This window comes from Siphateles boraxobius, unplaced genomic scaffold, assembly GCF_051911475.1.
Source record: "Siphateles boraxobius isolate OS27281-9 unplaced genomic scaffold, OSU_SipBor_1 6, whole genome shotgun sequence".
In the NCBI taxonomy this organism is placed as follows: domain Eukaryota; kingdom Metazoa; phylum Chordata; class Actinopteri; order Cypriniformes; family Leuciscidae; genus Siphateles; species Siphateles boraxobius.
Window position 1 is genome coordinate 5,942,517 of NW_027509186.1, and position 20,558 is coordinate 5,963,074.

Below are 20,558 nucleotides of genomic sequence, written 5' to 3' on the forward strand. Positions count from 1 at the left end.
AGGTAGAAATACCGGTAATGGTTAATGCACTGTGAACTAAATAATAAAAAGCTTTATTTGTATTAACTAATATGATTCAAGATTCAAGATGTTTATTGGTCATATGCACAGATTTACACCATGCAATGAAATTCTTAAGTTGCAAAAGTTTCCCACAATATAAAATGTACACAATATACACACAATATATTTAAAAGATGCAAGTGTAGAATTGCATTCGGCAGAGAGACATTAAAAGCATCATAAAAAGAATATACATTGAACAATGAAAACATTCACAGTGTATTGCAAACAGTGATTAAAGTGCGAGTATGAAGTTGTCAGAAGACTGAGTCATTCAACAGCCTGGTGGCCTGTGGATAAAAACTGTTTTTAAGTCTGGATGTTCTGGCTTTCATGCTCCTATAGCGTCTGCCAGAAGGTAACAATGTGAACAGTATATGCTGAGGGTGTGTAGTGTCTCTGATAATGTTGTAGCATTTATACGCCCGTATAAATATAACTAATTATTATTCATAACGGATTATGATCAATATTTAATAATTTAATTATTTTCAGAATTTACTGTAGCAGAATCAATAGTATGATCATTTTATCAGTTCATCCAATGAACGGAAAGCATAAACAATTATCAATTCTAGGAAATATTATATCTTCCTGGCCAAGAAAGACTAATTCCCAGCTAACAGCTAAATTTAGAAATAATTCAAGGGTAAAAGCATAGGTAGCTTTAGATCACAGTTCAAGACAATAAATCTGTAAGCACATAACACAAGACAATTATCTTTAAAATATAAACAAGACTTTATTGATTATCCTAGAACATAAAACTAATATCTAACACAAACACACGCACACAAACATTCATACAAGTTGCAGAAAGAAGAGAGTGAGGAAAGAATGAGTTTTAAGAGTGAGATGGTGAAATCCCAAGTTTCTATATGCACTTATAAGACATGACCTGAACGAACCATCAATCATTAATTTAACCCTTCTATCGTTTCTTAGGCGGGTTATGCAATTTTATCAATATACACCAGTTCAGCTAAGAGTCTGGAGGCTACTTGCATGTCCTTGCGTTGCTTTTGGGGATTCCTTTTCCGTCATAAAGGGGGTTTCCCGGTCCGTTCGTTTGGCTGATCTTCTCGTGTGCCTGGATAGATCTTGGACAGCCAGTCACGTGGTGTGTTGGCGCGGATGAATGAAAGTCTTTGAAGTTGGAAGCTGGTTTTGCAGTTGAAACGTTAAAACGAAACTTTGCAGCAAAACTTAACTTAGAACCGAGACTTTTATCGAGAAAATAAAGGAAAACTTAGGAAAGAAAGAAAATTGAGACGAGTATAGATGATGATGGCTTGATTGAAGCTGTTGAACCCGTTCTTCTGATCTTAATTTGGGTTCTTTGTCTCTACGCGTCTACATGGTTACTATAACCATCGTCTGCTCCACCCGACTTGTTGTTCTGTTGTTCTGCTTCGAGAGAGAGAGCCCGCCCGACTTCTGTTCTATTCTTCTAGCGCATTATTCTACTAAAGTCCTGTTCGGGTCTAAGGTTTTAAACTCAAGTGTTTTGTCCCGCCTCCTGGAGGAATTTGGAATTCGGACAATAAGATACTATACGGTTATTTGAGAAGGTGGTCTTTTCTATTCCCCCCCATTCTCTCATCGTGAATCATGTGTTATCTGTGGTCTGCTTACTCATCAGCTCGAACAGAGGATTCAGTTTAGACATAATTTCCATTTTAAGAACATAAACATTTTTACACAGATTTCAAACAAGCCACCTTCAGAATTAATAATATATGAGCATAATGATAGGAAACACGATACACTTTCATTCACACAGGTAATAGTTACAACAATTAGATGACTTATATGTGATTAATAGACACAAGATAGACACAATATAGAATTATGTAGTTGAACGATGTTTGATTATAAGTTCGTCAAGAATTGTTTTGTGATGATTGTATGCATTTTTATATGAAAAGTCTCTTGTCTCTGTGGTTTTTAAGAAGTCTCAACAATGAGGTCATTCAAAGGTCTTCAAGAAGGGGGAAGTCTGTTTTACATCTCTGTCATGGGACCTTGGTCCTTAAGAAAGTCGTAGTCTGTTAGTCACAGGGGTCAGGTGACCTCTTGTTAGGGCCTCTTGTTTCACAATTTCTGAACAGATCTGTTTTGCCAAATTATAAAACATTGACAACGTTCTTCCTTTAGTTAAACAATAAAAGGTCCTTCCGGTTGCAGATTCTCTGGAGCCTATGGCTCTGGGTCTGGTGATTTGATTCTGGAATGTGAAGACTCTTTGTGGGATTATGTTTGAACAGTCACCTAAAAGCTTCAAATGTGTTTGGTTCATTCTCATTGCCGCTACAATGTTATGTGCCCTCTTAGTTACCCGGGTTTTGTAAATGTCCTGAAGTGATGGAATAGCTGTTCCACAAATGTATTGTGCAGTTTTAATCACACGCTTGAGAGCTTTCCTTTTCTGTACTGTGCAGTTTCCAAACAAAACTGTGATGGAATTAGTCAGGATGCTCTTGTTGTGGCAAAAATTCTGTTAAACATCATCACTGCGTAAGAGACACTCAGAGTCAAATTAATAAAAAGAAAAGTATTTATTCTTGCAAGAATAGGTTCAGTCTAGTACACAGAAGTTACGCTGTGCAAGAGAGTGACACCCAACAGGAAGATATGAGACAGCCTTTATACTGTTTTCAAGGTTCCTCCTCACCCGCTGTACCTTTCACCCACCCAGATAAGGTCCTTACTGCTGTTCAGTTTCTACTTAAAGACACAAACTGGTACTGAAATAAACCCGGGCCAAAACTGACCGTCCCTAAGGTCAGAGGTCCTGTCCCATATGTTCCTGAAAAGTCACGCACAAGCACGTACACACATATACTTTTATACATTGAATAGGTTCTTTCTCTTATGATACCTGTTTGGGATCAATGACTATAAAATTTCTACAACACTCTTCACTGTAGATCTATAGAAATTGCTAAGGAGTTTGGTGGACTGACCAAATTTCCTCAGCTTTCTTAGAAAGTAAAGCCGTTGTTGAGACTTACTGACAATGTGCTGGGTGTTGTGAGACCAGGAGAGGTCCTCACTGATGTGGGTGCCGAGGAATTTAAATGTTTTCACCCTCTCTACTTGTGCTTCACCGATGTAAAGTGGGCCGTGCTGATCATCTCTCCTCCTCCTCGGGTCGATAATCATCTCCTTAGTTTTCTCTGCATCTAAGGAGAGATTATTTGTGTGGCACCAGGACACCAGCTGAACCACCTCCTCCCTATAGTCTGTCTCAGCCCCACCAGTGATCAGGCCGATGACTGTTGTATCATTCGCAAACTTGATGATGGTGGTATTACGCTGAGTGGGGGCACAGTCATAAGCTAAGAGGGTGTACAGCAGAGGGCTCAGCACACAGCCCTGGGGTGTCCCTGTGCTCACGATCCTTGTACCCGATGTCTGGTTACCAACTCTGACTGTCGGGGGTCTGTCTGTGAGAAAGTCCAGGACCCAGCTGCAGAGAGAAGGTGCCAGTCCAAGGATGAGGAGCTTCTCAGCCAGCTTGGTTGGGAGGACCGTGTTGAATGCTGAGCTGTAATCGATAAAGAGCATTTGAACATATGTATCCTTGTTCTCCAGATGTGTGAGGGCTGTGTGGATGGCAGTGTTTACTGCATCATCAATGGATCGACTCCGACGATACGCAAACGGTAAGGGGTCCAGTGTGTCTGGAACGGTCTTTTTAATGTGGGTCATGACTATCCTCTCAAAACACTTCATCACAATTGAAGTGAGTGCGATGGGACGGTAGTCATTTAAACATGTTACAGTGTTTGTCTTGGGGAGGGGGACAATGGTAGTGGTCTTGAAACAGGTGGGTACAAAAGATAGTGAGAGGGATAGATTGTAAATGTCCGTTAGTACCTCAGCCAGCTCCGCCTAGCAGACCTTCAGTGCACGGCCTGAGATGTTATCAGGGCCTGCTGCCTTCCGAGGATTTGTTCTCTTCAGTGTTCTGCGCACCTGAGCTGATGTCACCGTGAATGGAGAGCTCTGTGCTGCCTCTGTTGGGATAGCCCCTCTGCTGGTGTTGAGGGTGTCAAAGCGAGCGTAGAACTTATTCAGCTCATCTGGTAGTGTGCTTTGGTTAGTTCTGACCTCCCTGCTCCTCTGCTGATAATCTGTGATGTGTTGCATGCCCTGCCACATGCGCCGGGGATCCGAGGTGGTATAGTATCCCTCCAGCTTCACTCTGTACCGTCTCTTGGCTTCTCTGATGGATCTGCGTAGATCGTATCTGGCCTTTTTGTAGCCCTGAGCATCACCAGAGGCAAATGCAGTGGAACGGGCACGCAGCATAGACCTTACATCACAGTTTATCCAGGGTTTTTGGTTTGGGAATGTTTTATAACGCTTGATGGGGACAATGTTGTCTATATGTGCTAATGTAGCTAATAACCACTGAGGCATATTCTTTTAAATCCATAGTGCAGTCCTCTCACAGCAGCAGTCTTAAACACATCCCAATCAGTACTGTTAAAGCAGCCTGTAGCACAAAATCAGTTCCTTCATTCCATACTTTAACAGTTTTACTTACTGCGGGAGCCCGTTTGAGGAGCTGCCTGTAAGATGGATATAGAAACACAGAGATGTGGTCAGACTGTCCGAAGTGGGGGCGGGGTGCTGCCTTATATGCATTCTTAACGTTGCTGTAGACGTGGTCCCGAATGTTGTTGTCCCTCGTCGGGAAGCTCACGTACTGATGGTAGTTGGGGAGAACAGTCCGAAGGTTGCAGTGATTAAAATCCCCTGCCACAACAAACACAGCATCGGGGTGCGCAGTCTCGTGCTTGCTAATAGTGTCGTGCAGTAGTCCAAGTGCTGCGGTCCGGTTAGCCCGCGGCGGGATGTAAACAGCCAAAAGAAACACAGCACTGAACTCCCTCGGTAAATAAAAGGTTCTCCACTTAACCATCAGCACCTCTATGTCCACTGAACAATGTTTCTCCATCACCTGAGTGTCTAAACACCATCTGTCGTTGGTGTAGACACAGACACCGCCAACTCTGTTCTTCCCCGAGGCCGATGTGCGGTCTCCGCGGTGTACAGAGTGGGTCTGAAGTTGGATGGCTGTATCTAGCGTGTTGTCTGTAGTCCAGGTTTCCGTGAAAATCAGAGTAAAGCACTCTCTGATTTCACGTTGTGTTGTTGTCCTGGTTCTCAGCTCATCCATTTTATTTTCAAGGGAGCGGACATTAGCTAGCAGCAGACTCGGTAGCGGTGGTCGTGTAACTCTGGCCTTTAGCCTAGCATGTAGCCCGCCTCTCTTGCCTCGTCTCCGCCGTGTTCGTGCTGGCCGGATGTAACAGGTGTCCAGGTATGGTTGAATAAAAGGTTCCAAATTATGCTCATAATGAGCTACTTAGATGCTCAAAAGTGCTTCTCTGCTGTAAATTTACATTTATTCACTTAGCTGACGCTTTTATCCAAAGCGACTTACAATTGCTATATTTCCGAGGTCGCACGCCTCTGGAACAACTAGGGGTTAAGTGTCTTGCTCAGGGACACATTGGTGTCTCACAGTGGATTCAAACCCGGGTCTCACACACCAGAGGCATGTGTCTTATCCACTGCGCCATCACCACCCCATAATGATCCTTCCGTACTTGCACCTTACATTAACTGTACACATTAACACTAAAATAAATACAAAAAAAAAAACCTATAGCGGGAGCACTTCGCAAACACGTCTGCCACGCTGGGCGCCATATTGTATTCTAAGCCATATTGTATTCTAATATTAACAAATATTAATAAATACAATAACTCATGTATTGCTCATGGTTAGTTCATGTTAGTTAATACATTAGCTAATGTGAACTAATTAGGGCTGAAACGATTCCTCGAGTTACTCGATTACAAAAATTCCTCGAGGCAAAAACTCTGCCTCGAAGCCTCGCTAAATTCCTATGACGCGCACTATACGTGCGGCGTAGGGATTTGATTGTTTCCCACGGACCAGTGTTGCCAAGTCCGCTTATTATAAGCGACTTTGGGCTTGTTTTTCTGTAAAGTCGCTTACAAATATTGGTAGTCGCGGGTCGCGTTTTTTTTGGGCTTGTTTCGAAAGTGTAGTTGCTTATTTGGGCTTGTTCTCAGCTCGTTGTCAAGCAGATATTTTCTGTTATTTAAACGTAGGAGTTTGTCTTGCCTGTTCCCTCTGTCTCTCCCCTTTCCCTATACAGAGTTTTTTCCCACCCTCATCCTGCTTCTAATTGGCTCTGACCCAGATGGTAATGAGTACTGGCAAATCAGAGGCAGAGCAGGGCAATCGTTTTTTTTCTTTTTTTGGTTAGGAAAACGTCAGTGAGTGACGTTTAAATGAAAATGCGTGCAGACGCGACTGATGGTGACTGGACTGTAGGAGAGTTTTTATATATTAATTATATTTTAGATATTCTAGATATAGATATTATAGTTTAATATCGTTTAACCATTTAACTTTCACTCCCCCTTTTTTCGCATAGACATGAAAATCACTATTCAAACTTAAATGGTTGTAATTCAAGAATGCTTTGGAATATAGACCTAGGGTTGGTCTTGTTTTAAAGAAGACATTTGCCAGATTATTGTTGAAGTTAAGTATTATGAAATTATGCAAGTGAAACAGAAAAAAAGTTACACAAGTTTGAGTTTATAAAAATGAACAATGTAAAAATATAATTATTTATATGTTATATAATATATATATATATATATATATATATATATATATATATATATATATATATATATTACAAAATATATTTTACTCTAAAACTGCAAGAAAATGTAAGCCAAAAATCTGAAGAAGTTGTGTTCCAAATTTTAGGTTCATATCTCAAAAAAATTAGCTTTCAGTAAGATTTTATTTGGCCGCAGTACCAAAATTTTTCACTAGATGGACAGCCAAGCTTCATTACAGAAGAAAAATAAACTGTACCGTGTGCACAGTTTTACAAAACTAGGCACAGTTTACCAATATGTCCACATGGATGTAAATTGACAATCTGTGCCCATAGTTTAAAACTATCCGTCCCCACGGATTGGAAAACCGTGCACACAGTTTATTTATTTTTCTCTTCCCGGAACCTAGGGGGGCTCCGTAGAAAAAGCTCTTATACTGTCTACGAGAAAAAGTCGCTTGTTTTGGGCTTGTTTTCACGGGCCTGGTTGCTTATTTGTCTCGCGAGATCTGGCAACACTGCCACGGACCGTTTATTCACACGGACCTGTTCAGGAAGCATATATTTTGATTTTAGTTGGCGCGATGGCGGAGAATAAATATGTAAATAAACGGCAGAAATTGTCTAAAGTGTGGGATTATTACACACTTAATACACTTAACTCGCTGAAACAAGGTAACGTAGTCTAAGCCTATTGAGAGTGAGGAGTCACGTGCCGATTTGGGCGGGGTCTGAGCCTGTCGGCCATGATGGTAGGAGATGCTATCGGTTGCCAGGGGCAACGCCTTCAGAACTTCACAGAAGCGCTACTAAACATTCCAGAGCTCTTTAATTTTCGCGCATTTATTATTTTCACGCATTTATTATTTTGGCGGGACAGAGACGGATCTACGAATATGAGGGGAAAAAAGGAAGAAAGTAAAGCATTGCAAAAAGATAAGGCGAAAGAAAAAGGACCTTACAGGAACAAGCTCACACCAAGCGCAAAACAGCGGTATTTGGAGAAGTAGATATATTAGTAGAACAAGATATTTGTTCTTTTGCACTAATAACTGTAGGCCTATTATTATTATTACTTATGTTGTCCAGAAAATATATATTCAGTTCTCAATAAATATTGTTAAGCCATATCAAGTTGTTTCAAGCATTTATTTCAAAGAAATAAAAAAGTAATGAACAAGGCACTCAAACAACACTTTTGCACATGTTCGTTAAGGCACAGCAGACAATCTTATCAAAGGCATCAGCCAACCAAGCAATCCAGCGTCTCGTCAGGTCAGAGACTTTCCCTGATGCTGTGTCCATTTCGGTAGCCTAAAAAACTGTATTCCATTGTTCCTATGTTTTCCGTATGTATCGTGTGAGGTACTGGAGCAGTTTTTAACGCAGCGGTGACGTCCAGGCATGGTAAAACAGTGCGGAATTGCGAGAATATCCTCTACTACCGAGTTAACAACACACGTAAACAATCATGCTATCATTGTTTTGCCGCGGTAATCCTGCCAACATGGCGGAGAGGGGAGGGGCTCTGTACAATGACGACAACTAGCTGATTTTAATCCCATATGTATTTGTAGCGATGTCGTGATGCGGTTTGACTAGATATGATTTTAAGCTTTGATGACATTTTTAAGTAGTAAACGTAAATATCAGGTTCAATTGCAAGAGAGTATAGCCTAAAAAAAGAACCCCTACACACACACACACACACACGCCAGTCAGACCAATTGCAGCAATGCATCACATATGCTTAAACTTTTATGTAGCCACGCAACAATAATTTCAGCATGCATTCACTGTACACACCGCGACGTGAAGGAGGAACAAATATTGTATTGCAGTCTTTGCTTTGCACATGGTTTGTATTTCACGTCTGCCAAATAGTTACAAACAACCACAAAAAATGAAAGTCCCCAGCCTGTTGGTTTTTAATATAGATTCGGAGTACTCATTTTTCAGCTAAAACGCACGGAACAAAAAGTGCGTCAGTTTTACTGCGTGTTCAACAAGAAGTCACGTTACAGCTCTTCTTCAGGGTTAAACTACCAAAATACACAAATATGCTTAGATGCTTAGAGTGGTTATATTATAACTTCTTAAAGGAAAATTCACATGAGATAGCTTTATAACTTGCATACTATATAACTTATAGTATATAACTTATAACAGCTTTAACTGAAATAGACACAAGTTTAATATAACTATTCTGTTAATAAAACACACACGAAAAAAAATATCTGATTACTCGATTAATCGATTACAAAAAGAATCAAAATACCTCCTTAAAGCAACAACTGTACATGCTTACTTTTTACAGTGTACATAAGAAGAAATTAAAAAACAAACAAACAGCATAAGCAACCAATGAGAAAGATCTATGGTGCGCTCTGATTAAAGTGCACAAGCAGGTTTTTTATCACATGCTTCACCTCTGTCCCACTCATACTGGAACCACCTCTTATTGCTCTGTCCCACTTTATACAGAACATGAAACTGGGAGAAGGACATAGAAAGATATAAACTGGGCTAGTGGACTGTAAGGGACATTTTGGAGAAAAGGGATGGAAGTCTCTGGCTCATTGGTGCTGGTTTTAGTCTTGGCTGTGTTGGTGCTGGTCAAATGGAAAATAAAGGCGAGTGGACTTTCCCTTACGGAACAAAAATATATGGGAATATCTGCAAAATATAATGTGATACATAAAATATTTCCATAAATGGGAAACTAGTACTTATATTTTTCAATATACTACAATATGCATTGACCATATATGGCTATATATTTATACATATAAAATATTTATAAATGAAGACAAAAATAGCATTACATGTAATATTCATAAAGTTGTATTCTTTATTGTGTGCATATATTGCACATACATATTTCCATATAAAAGTGAATGTATGTTCACACAAATATACACACACATTCACAAAATGAAAGGTTTTGATGTTTTTGAGTTTTTGGGGTCACCATTGTGCTGAAGAGTAGAGTCTATGGTTCGGTTGATGATTGGCCAAAAAACATTAAGATTGTAAATACTATATTTAGAAAGTGATGGCTGAGTACTTCTCAGTACAGTGATAGTCTCTTGAATAAATGCTTTAGAAAATGCAGTAGTGCTTGTGCTTTTGTTACCTACCTAAAAAATAAGAAATATTAATAATGCAAATAATTATAAAATATAAGAAATAAATTAGATTAGATATTTCTCTATATATGTGTTTATGCTTGCATGAGTAAATATATCTGCAATATATTACACATGCTGTACCATATCTAATCCATCTATATATTATAGTGTATTACTGAGTATAAAATTACATTATGATATATTAGTAAATATATTGTCACATATTATTCAATGTATGAAAAGTGGCATTTCCTTATGTATTATTCAATATATTGTATTCTGTATATTTTCAAATATACTGTTAAACCATTTCATATATGGATCATTCATATTTTGGGGAAATATATTTTCTTTTCATAAGGGTTCTTTGCCCCCGGGGCCACTGGCACTGCCACTGATTGGAAACTTGCCAATAATGGACAAGCGTGCACCCTTTAAAAGCTTCATGAAGGTAAGCAGGATCATGTACTTCTGAATATTAGCACATGAATTGAAGGGCATTGTATGGCATTGCATTTGAATATTGTGCAGATGTTTATCAGTGCCTCAAAATGCAGTTGCCTTTGGTGAATAAAACTGCCATAGAGAGATTTCATTGTTGTTTGTGAAACATTGGTTTTAGTTTAGCAAATTGCATATAGTATGAAATACTCAGAAACACCTGATGAGTTTGCACTGGTGTGTAATGGTAAATTCTATTCTCCCAACAGTGGAGTAAAACCTATGGGCCTGTGATGACGGTGTACCTCGGACCCCAAAAAATGGTGGTTCTGGTCGGTTATGATACAGTGAAAGAGGCTCTTGTGGACCAGGCAGATGACTTTAAAGCCAGAGCCCCCATTCCCTTTATGCACACAATTCTGAGAGGCTACGGTGAGATTATTGTTTATGGTGGCAAAGACAGATGTTGTCAGTTTTATGGAGTTCAGTCTAGATTTCGATCTCTCTAAAATGTTTGTAGGTTTGACCATCAGTAATGGAGATCGTTGGCTTCAGCTAAGGCGGTTCACTCTCACCACACTGAGGGATTTTGGAATGGGACGCAAACGAATGGAACAGTGGATTCAAGAAGAGAGCAGGCATTTGCTGAAGAGTTTTGAAGAAACCAAATGTGAGGAAAGAGAGCATTTGACATTTGCATCCCATGAGTTCAGTACAAGTGCAGTGTTACACATTGAGTGTTTTTCTCCTTTAGCGACACCAGTTGACCCAAACTTCTTCCTGAGTCGGGCTGTGTCCAACGTGATCTGTTCCCTGGTGTTTGGGCAGCGCTTTGATTATGATGACAAAAGCTTCCTGCACTTGCTCCAGATCATCTCCAGACTTGTGCGCTTTGTCAGCAGCCCTTGGGGCCAGGTAAGCAGAAGTTTCAAAAGTGGGCATTCGCTTTTTGTATGCAAAGACCATGTCCTGTGTGAATGTCTTCTTAACTATCTTCTCAACCCCAACAGCTGTACAACATCTTCCCTAAACTAATGCAGTTATTGCCTGGTAGTCATCATACCATGATTAGAGAGATAGATGACATCAAAGCTTTCATTATGACAAAGATCAAGGAACATGAGCAGAATTTGGACTTCAGTGACCCGAAGGACTTTATTGACTGCTTCCTTATCAGACTCAAACAGGTACAGAAAGGCTGTTTCTTTTCTTTTCTCTTATCTCTCCTATATACACATTGTTCAGCATTTACTTAGACAATGTAAACAATTCCTGTTCTGTTTCTTTGTGTGCTACGGCAGGAGAAACACAATCCTGACACCGAATTCCACAAGGATAACATGTTGGCGACTGTTGTAAATCTGTTTGTAGCTGGTACAGAGACCACAAGCACAACTATCAGATATGCCCTGATGATGATGATCAAACACCCCCACATACAGGGTATGTTCGTAAGACGTTCTTGCTGTTAAGCTAAGTGCACACTACAAGACTGAGAATCACTGTTCTACTCACTTACAGTTCTACTCACTTTCTCATTTTGTGTTGTGTTGGTGCACACGACACAAAAATATAGATAAGACAGTTTTTACTAAGACTAAGATGTTGGTTTTATTTTTTGCTACCACTTATATCTTGTTTTCTAATGCACTTTTTCACAACCAAAGTCTCATAGTTTCACTTTTATTCATTGCTACTCTTTCGCTTGTCAGTACAGTGCACACACATGAAGAATAATCCACCAGATTTCAAACAAGTTTAAACAAGTCTGCAATTTATTGTATCATCATTTTTCACACAGATGTGCATACTACAAGAGTGTTGGACTTAACTTTAAGTTAATTTGTTTACAAGGGCAGTGCACATTAATAAACAGGGTTGTAAATGTGCCAGAATTTGCCCAAAAGGCTATTTTTCATCTGTAGACCCTTGACAGAACGTCAGAAAAAAGTCGAACATTAACATTATCAAACACATAATAAAAATAGAAGTACATGATTCCATTTCTTGTCTAAAATATCAGAGTGAAAAAAGGCTTGCATTTGTAGTGTGATTTAAGCTTTACATGGGGTCAGGACTAATACAAGAAATACATTTTTAACCTAACACTGTGTGTGCATCTCCCCCTCGACCGTTGTCACGTCGCAACAGCTAGAAGCTGTCCACACCGGACGTGTCAACGTGACTATAGAAAGTCCATTTGTTCTTCATATCAGAAGTAGCGTGAGCGCTTAAATTAAGTCAGAAATAGAACGGGGCATCAGTTTACCATGGGGAATTTGTTGTGATGCATCGCATCCAGTGTAGACAGCATCGCTGATTATAATGGGTTCTATTTGTTTTTGTCATGCTGCTCTCGTCTGGTGTAGACATGGTGTAACTGCGATAGTATTCTGTACTAATAATCTGTCTTTTTTTTTATTATTGATCATTTATAATAATTTTAATCAATGAATATTTGGTGTATTTGATCTAGAGCAAATTCAGAGGGAAATTGATCGAGTTATTGGACAGAAAAGAATCCCTACAATGGATGACAGGAAGTCCCTTCCTTTCACTGACGCTGTGATTCATGAAGTACAACGGTATATGGACATAGCCCCACTAAATGTTCCCCATTATGCCACGCATGACATCTTGTTCAGAGGTTACGTAATACCAAAGGTAACAATGAACATATACAATGGTCATCTCCTCTTATCTTGGAAATTACTAGATTTGTGAAAAAATGCATAAAATATTTCCCAATAATCTCTAGTTGGTGTATTGTGTTGAATCTGGATATTTTGTGTAATTGTGAATGTATTTTATTTCCCCAGGACACAGTAATTATTCCCATGCTGCACTCTGTCCTAAGGGATGAGGCACAGTGGGATACCCCTTGGACATTTAACCCAGAGCACTTTCTGGATGTCAACGGCAACTTTAAAAATAATCCAGCCTTTTTCCCTTTTTCTGCAGGTAATCTCTGTAAAGTCTCTCATGCCAATCCAGAGTTAATCAAAGTTATCTTTCTAGCTTTGTAAATGAGTTTGGAATTGTGGGACTGAGTGCACTCTTATCTACATTTCAGTACACACACACACACACACACAAACGTTTGGTTTACTATCTTTGTGGGGACTCTCCAGAGCAGGATGGTTTTTATAGTCCAAACTGTATATTCTCTCCCCTAACACTAACTCTGTCCCTAAACCTGCCCATGACACACAACTTTCTGCATTTTTACATTTTCAAAAAACATCATCCTGTATTATTTATACACTTATTTCCTCATGGGGACCAGAAAATTAGATATTGTCCCTACAAACTATGGGTTTACCAGGGGCAAACACTCACTCACAGCATGAATAACCTTGCATCAATTTATTTTTACCTTTTAAATCAAGTTTTAAACAGACCTATATAATCAGAGAATAGCTTCAAATTGTCAGCTCAAAATTGTGATACTGAAACTTATATCATAAATAACATGAATAACTTTATTTGGTCTTGCATCTCTGCAGGTAAACGCTCTTGTGTGGGTGAGTCTCTGGCTCGTATGGAGCTCTTTCTGTTCATCGTGTCTCTGCTTCAGAGGTTCAGCTTCAGTAGTCCAAAGGGTCCCGATGGCATAGACACCAGTCCTGAACTCAGCAGCTTTATCAACATGCCTCGATTCTATGAGCTCATTGCCTCCCCCCGCTGAACAACATGGATATTGCTACTTGTCTCAATTGACAAGAATGTGGACATACAGTACTGTATATATGAGAGAGTGGCCATAATAAGCACGGAGTACAAATTGATCAAAGGATATATCTTTTGCATATATGATTTTTTGATGCCTATTTTGTCAAAATTACCACAATAAAACTGAAAAGTATTAATGTAAAGTAAAATAAGAAGCATTAATGTAAAATAAAAGCATTCATTCTTACATTAATACTATAGTGCAGTGCTTCCCCTGATGTACTCCCTTTCGGAAGGGAACTTTATGAAGGTAATAAGATGCCATAAAGAATCGCATGCACAAGGTAAGATTTGTAAAAGAGTACATAAGATTGCAAGCATAAATTAAACTTTAAATGTAAACAACAGTCGATTTTACCATATCAATCCGAGCGCGAGTGCGATGATGAAACATTGAAAGAACTAGTTATTCAACCCAAACCTCCATCGCAAGGACGACTCGAGCAGGACGTTTCTCAGTGATACGCTAACTCAGTTTGAGGAACATTATGAGATGTTGCAACTGTAATTCCTAACCATCAGCATTAACATACATGTCATACATGTCCATCAACAAACCGATTATTTTACTTGTACTGATTTATTTACAGAGTATTTTTCTAATTTATTGCGGTGAACATGGGGGAACACTGTATCAATAACAGTTCATACATTAGCTGAGCTCTCGCATGAATGACTGATGTAACATAAACGTTGGTAAAACAAATCTTGCTCCATGCTTAATCTTTCCCCAAAGTAGAGAGAACGACAGACAATATGCATTAATAGACACAGTTTTAGGTAATAGTGGTCCACAACTTATTAGCATAAGTATTTAAGTAAGACAGTAATAATGTGAGTTAACCAGTTAGGAGGAAACCTACACAATATAAAACTCAAAACTAAGTATTTTGAACACCACCTTTCAAGAGCAAGTGGTTTGCGAATCCTGCATTTAAAGGGATAGTTCACCCAAAAATGTAAATTCTGTCAGTATTTACTCTCCCTCATGTTGTTCAACCCCGTAAGACCTTTGTTCATCTTCGGAACACGAATTAAGTTTTTTTTGATTAAATCTGAGAGCTGGATCACTCCTCTATAGGCTTCTTAAGGGATTGACACTTGCCGGCCCCGAAAAGTTCTTAAAGACATCGTTAAAATAGTCCAAGTTTATACTTTATAAAATAGTCTCTGTGGGCCTCGAGTCAGTTAACGTAGTGTGATTGCGTAGTGCTTCTGTGTTGTACGTCACACGTAGGCTCACTATTGGCCGACGCTGGTCATGTGTGTGATGCGTGTGACGTACAACACAGAAGCTTACGCTGTTACACTAGTTAACTGACTCGAGGCCCACAGAGAAGGAAATGAATAGCTGAGTTACACACTACATGAAAGGTCATTTTCAAAAATCCATAATAGGCACAGTTTAATGCGCACATACATAATAAATTATTAAATAATTATTAAATAAATAATGATTGCTTAATAAGCTGTGCACCATTAGGCTGACTATATGAGTTCATCCTGAATTTCGAGCTGGTGTTTTAAGAAAGAAAATGTCTGTATATTCAGCGAGTGAGGGCTGCACTAGCAGCCACACATGGAAACAACTCACGGTGGTAGCTCTTTCATTTGTTTTGAGCACATAATATATAAAGAACTGGACACATTTTAGTTTTAAAAACAGTTTTATTAGTTATTTGACTTAGTTTTCCATTTGGGTGCACACATTTAGTTAACTTTGTCAATTTGGCTAATTTTAGGTTCATTTATCTTTAAGTTACATTCTGTGAAATTAATACTTTTCTTTTTGAGTTACCAGTTCCGGGGAGTTGCTGTGGGGGGTTCTCTGGCTGACAGGCGACAGGCAAAAGGACTTTCAACTGACTCAATGTTGTTTAAGTAGGGGAATGGATGATTGGACTGCGCCATGTTTTCCCAAATCATGGGGGTGGCAGAGTATTTCATTTTTGAGTTGTGTTCTTTTCTTTGCTAGTTATACTTTGTTGTTATGATTATTTAATTGATTTATCTTTAGTTCATATTAGGTAGCATTGGTTTAACATGTGTTGTAGTTATTGTGGTTTGTTTCTATATTATGTGTTTGTCTACCCCCTTTTGTGTCAGAATGGCCTGATCAGCCACTATATAACTTTCCCCCATGTGTTAGTCTAGTAGGTCGAGGAAGGGATTCCAGTGGTACTTTAGCAGGACAAGCATAGAGGTCTATGAGGGGTGGCCACGAAGAAGACTGAGTGTTTGGTTAAACATTTGAAAGGAGATACACCTGCTGTGTGTAAATCTGACATTACAGTGTTTTTTTTTTTTTTTTGTTTGTTTTTTTTTTTTTTTTTTGAAAAGGCGGTTGAGCACGACTGCTCCGTGAATGGATCAGAGGTAGGTGGCTGGAATAATATGGATTATGATGAAGGAGAAGATGAAGAAAGGGAAGAAAGTAGGGGACGGATGAGTGACAAGAGAACCAAAGGGAATAAAAGAGTCAGAAATGAGAAAGATAATGATACAGAAAGTGAAGAAGAGGGGCAAGGTATGGTTCAAAAAGGAAGAGAGGAAAATTATGTAGTCATAATAAGATTTAATGAAAAGAACCAGGGGAGCATGAAGAAAGTTAGCCCACTAGTGCTAACAACAACTCTGGCAAACAAGATAGGGGATATCGAATATGCAAAGGTTCTAAATGATGGCAATTTATTGGTGAGATGTGCTGATGCAGTGCAAATGGAAAAAGCGCTAAAAGTTAAAGAGATAGGAAAATGCAAGGTGGAAAATACGGGAAGGGTAGGAGCTCGGATGGGAGGTGGAAACATAGGAGTGATAACGGGGGTGCCAATAAGTGTTAGCATGGAAGAATTAAAAAGGAATATTAAAGGAGGGAAAGTACTTAATGTACAAAGATTGAAATCAGCAAAGGAAGGAGTGATGAGAGATAGTGAATCGGTGTCAGTAGAATTTGAAGGAGAACATGTTCCAAAGAAAGTATTCTTGGGTTTTATGAGTTATCCAGTCAGGATGTTTGTACCAAAACCGATGAGGTGCTTTAACTGCCAGAGATTTGGGCACACAGCAAAGAATTGTAATAGGGAGAGAAGGTGTGCTAGATGTGGAGGAGATCATGAATATGGGAAGTGTGGTACAGGGATTCCACCAAAATGTTGCAGTTGTGGAGGTGCCCACAATGTAGCATATGGAGGTTGTGAAATTATGAGACGGGAGACTAATATTCAAAAGATAATAGTGGAGAAAAGGATATCCTATGCTGAAGCTGTAAGAGTGTCAAAAGAGAGGGTATATGTAATGAGAGAACCAGAAGTTGTGGAAGAACAAGTACAACATCAAAGAACCAATGAAAGAATGTATGTGGAAAAAAGAGATCTAGTTACATTCATAGCAGGGGTGATTAATAGCACTGCAGAAGTTAAATCAAAAAATGAAAAAATCCAGTTGATAGTTAAAGCTGCAGTTAATCATTTAGGACTGGTAGGACTGACGTGGGAAGAAGTAAGAGAGAACCTTACTATTCAGTCAAGTCAAGAAGCGTCATGGGTTGGTTAATCATTTTAATGGTAATTCTTTTACAATGGAATGCTAGAAGCTTAATGGCGAATGGTCAAGAATTTAAGCATTTCATAAATGAATTGGAAGAGAAACCAGATGTGATGTGTATACAGGAAACTTGGCTGAAACCAAGTCTTGATTTTGTAATTCATGGATACACTGTGTTAAGGAAAGATAGGATTGATGGAGGAGGAGGTGGGTGTGCAACATTTATAAAGCTTGGATTGACTTATAGGTTAATAGAAATGGGAGATGAGCAGGAATATATAGCGGTGGAGGTGTGGGAAAGAGGGGAGGGGATAAGTGTTATTAACTACTATAACCCGTGTAAAAGGCTGATGATTGATAATTTATTAAGTATTCAAGGTCAGGATAGACAAAAAGTAATTTGGTGTGCAGACTTTAATGCTCATAGCCCTGTGTGGGGGGGAGAACAAACAGATGCAAATGGTAAGATAATTGAAGAATTGATGGATGAAAGAGAATTGGTTAGTCTGAATGATGGAAGGGGAACTAGGGTAAATTTAGTAACAGGAATGGAATCTGCATTAGACTTAACATTAGTGTCTAACACTTTGGCTGGAAATACTAGATGGGAGGTATGGCTAACAACTACACTGGGTAGTGATCACTACCCAGTTTTATGCAGAGTAGGTGGGAGGCAAGAAATAAGGGTAGAAGAAAGGATCCCAAAGTGGATATTTGGAAAAGCAGACTGGGATCAATTCAAGAGGGTGAGTGAAGAAATAATGACTAGGATTGAAACAGCAGGAAGTATAGAGGAGATAAGTAACCAAGTTACGTCAGCAATCATAATGGCAGCGGAAGAAGCTATTCCTAAAGGGAAAAACAGAGGTAATCGGAAATTGGTGCCTTGGTGGAATGAAGAGTGTCAAAAGGCAGTGAGGAAAAGAAATAAAGCGTTTAAACTAGTAAAGAGGGATCACAACATGCAGTCATTAATTCAGTATAAAAAAGCACAGGCAGAAGTGAGAAGAACTATTCGGCAGGCAAAGAGGGCAAGTTGGAGTAAATTTTGTGGTGAAATTGGAAGGTCAACACCGGTGGGTAAGGTATGGTCTATGATAAAGAGGATGGGTGGAGATAGGAGACAGTGGGAGTACCCAGTATTGACATTAGAGGAGGAGATAGGTGTCACCAATCTAGAAAAGGCAGAAATATTGGCAAAGTCGTTTACAAAGATACACAGTTCAGAAAATTTATCAGAAGAAGAGAGAAGGAGAAGGTCAGTAACTTTAAATCAAAATATGCATGCGTTAAATAGGAAGGAAGAGACTGGTAGTGACATTGATGAGCCTTTTTCTCTGGCGGAATTGGTTAGAGCGATTAAAAGAGCAAAGCCTACCTCTCCAGGAAAGGATCAGGTATGTTATGTAATGTTAAAACACCTTGGGGAAAGATCACTATTTAAGTTACTGGAACTTTTTAACAAGATATGGAAGGAGGGAAAACTGCCAGTTGCATGGAAAGAAGCAGTAGTGGTTCCAATTAGGAAACCTGGCAAAGATCCAAGTAAACCCATAAGTTATAGACCAATTGCTTTAACATCTAACTTGTGTAAGATAATGGAGAGGATGATAACAGAGAGATTGTCGTATGAAATGGAGAAAAGAGGATTACTGGTAAGTTGTCAGAGTGGTTTTAGGAAGGGAAGGAATACAATGGATTCAGTAGTGAGATTAGAGACTGAAATAAGAAGGGCACAAGCAATTAAAGAGACTGTAGTTGCAGTATTTTTTGATATTGAAAAGGCTTATGATATGTTGTGGAAGGAGGGGCTATTAATCAGGTTGGATAAAATAGGGATAGGTGGGAATTTGTTTAACTGGATAAAAGATTTTCTGTTTGGTAGGAAAATTCAAGTTAGAATAGGGGCAGAAGTGTCAAGTCAATATGAGGTTGGGAATGGGACACCTCAAGGAAGTGTGATAAGTCCTTTGTTATTTATTATAATGATAAATGATGTCTTTGCAAATGTTTCAGAAGATATTGGAACATCATTGTTTGCAGATGATGGGGCAATGTGGAAAAGAGGAAGGAACATACAGTACACAATTAGGAAGGTACAGAAAGCAATTGATAAAGTGGTAGAGTGGGCTTATGACTGGGGATTTAGGTTCTCAATAGAAAAGACTCAGACAGTCTTTTTTACCAGGAAAAGAATTCAGGAAGAAGTTAAGCTAATGATGTATGGGAGAGAGTTGGAGAGGGTAAGTTCCATTAAGTTTTTGGGAGTGATTTTAGATGCAAGGTTGACGTTTGCAGAACATATAAAGAAAATGGAAGACAAGTGCAAAAAAGTAATTAATGTGATGAGATGTTTGACAGGAAGAGAGTGGGGAGCCAGTCGGTCATCGCTTAAGAGTATATATGTGGCTCTAATAAGATCAGTGTTGGATTATGGTAGTATAGTGGTTGGGTCTGCAGCTAAGTCTCTTTTAATGAGGCTGGAGGTTATTCAGAATCAAGCTTTAAGAATTTGCTGTGGTGCTTTTAAAACGTCTTCAGTACCTGCCATACAAGTGGAAATGGGAGAACTGCCACTGGAATTAAGAAGGATTCAATTGATGGCTAATTACTGGGCTGGATTGCAGGGCCATAATGACTCGCATCCCACGAAAGCAGTATTGCAGGATTGCTGGGAAAATGGAAGAAAGTTAAAGGAAAACTTTGGTCGGATTGGAAATAATGTAGCAAAAGAGTTAGAAGTATTTAATCTTAGAATAAGCCCTACGGTAGTTTTTCCAGAGATTGCCCCTTGGAAGATGACATGGCCTGAAGTAGACTGGTATGTGCTTGAGGAAAAAAGGAAGGGAAAGGAAGAAGTTAATCTGAAAAGTATATTTAATAACAGAGTAGGTGGAAACTATAGTGAATTTATGCAGATTTATACGGATGGTGCTAAAAAACCAGAGACGGAAGAAACAGGGTT

General features: G+C 39.1%; 1 protein-coding gene across 1 annotated transcript; it reads left to right on the forward strand.

The window, feature by feature from the left end:
- Positions 1 to 9,182: 9,182 nt before the first annotated feature.
- Positions 9,183 to 14,243, forward strand: cyp2y3 (cytochrome P450, family 2, subfamily Y, polypeptide 3). Its single transcript, XM_077207505.1, has 10 exons — positions 9,183 to 9,379; positions 10,239 to 10,328; positions 10,588 to 10,750; positions 10,839 to 10,988; positions 11,073 to 11,233; positions 11,329 to 11,505; positions 11,620 to 11,761; positions 12,795 to 12,982; positions 13,138 to 13,279; positions 13,825 to 14,243. The coding sequence occupies exons 1-10, from the start codon at positions 9,308 to 9,310 to the stop codon at positions 14,004 to 14,006; spliced, it is 1,467 nt and encodes a 488-aa protein (XP_077063620.1). The 5' UTR covers positions 9,183 to 9,307; the 3' UTR covers positions 14,007 to 14,243.
- Positions 14,244 to 20,558: the final 6,315 nt, after the last annotated feature.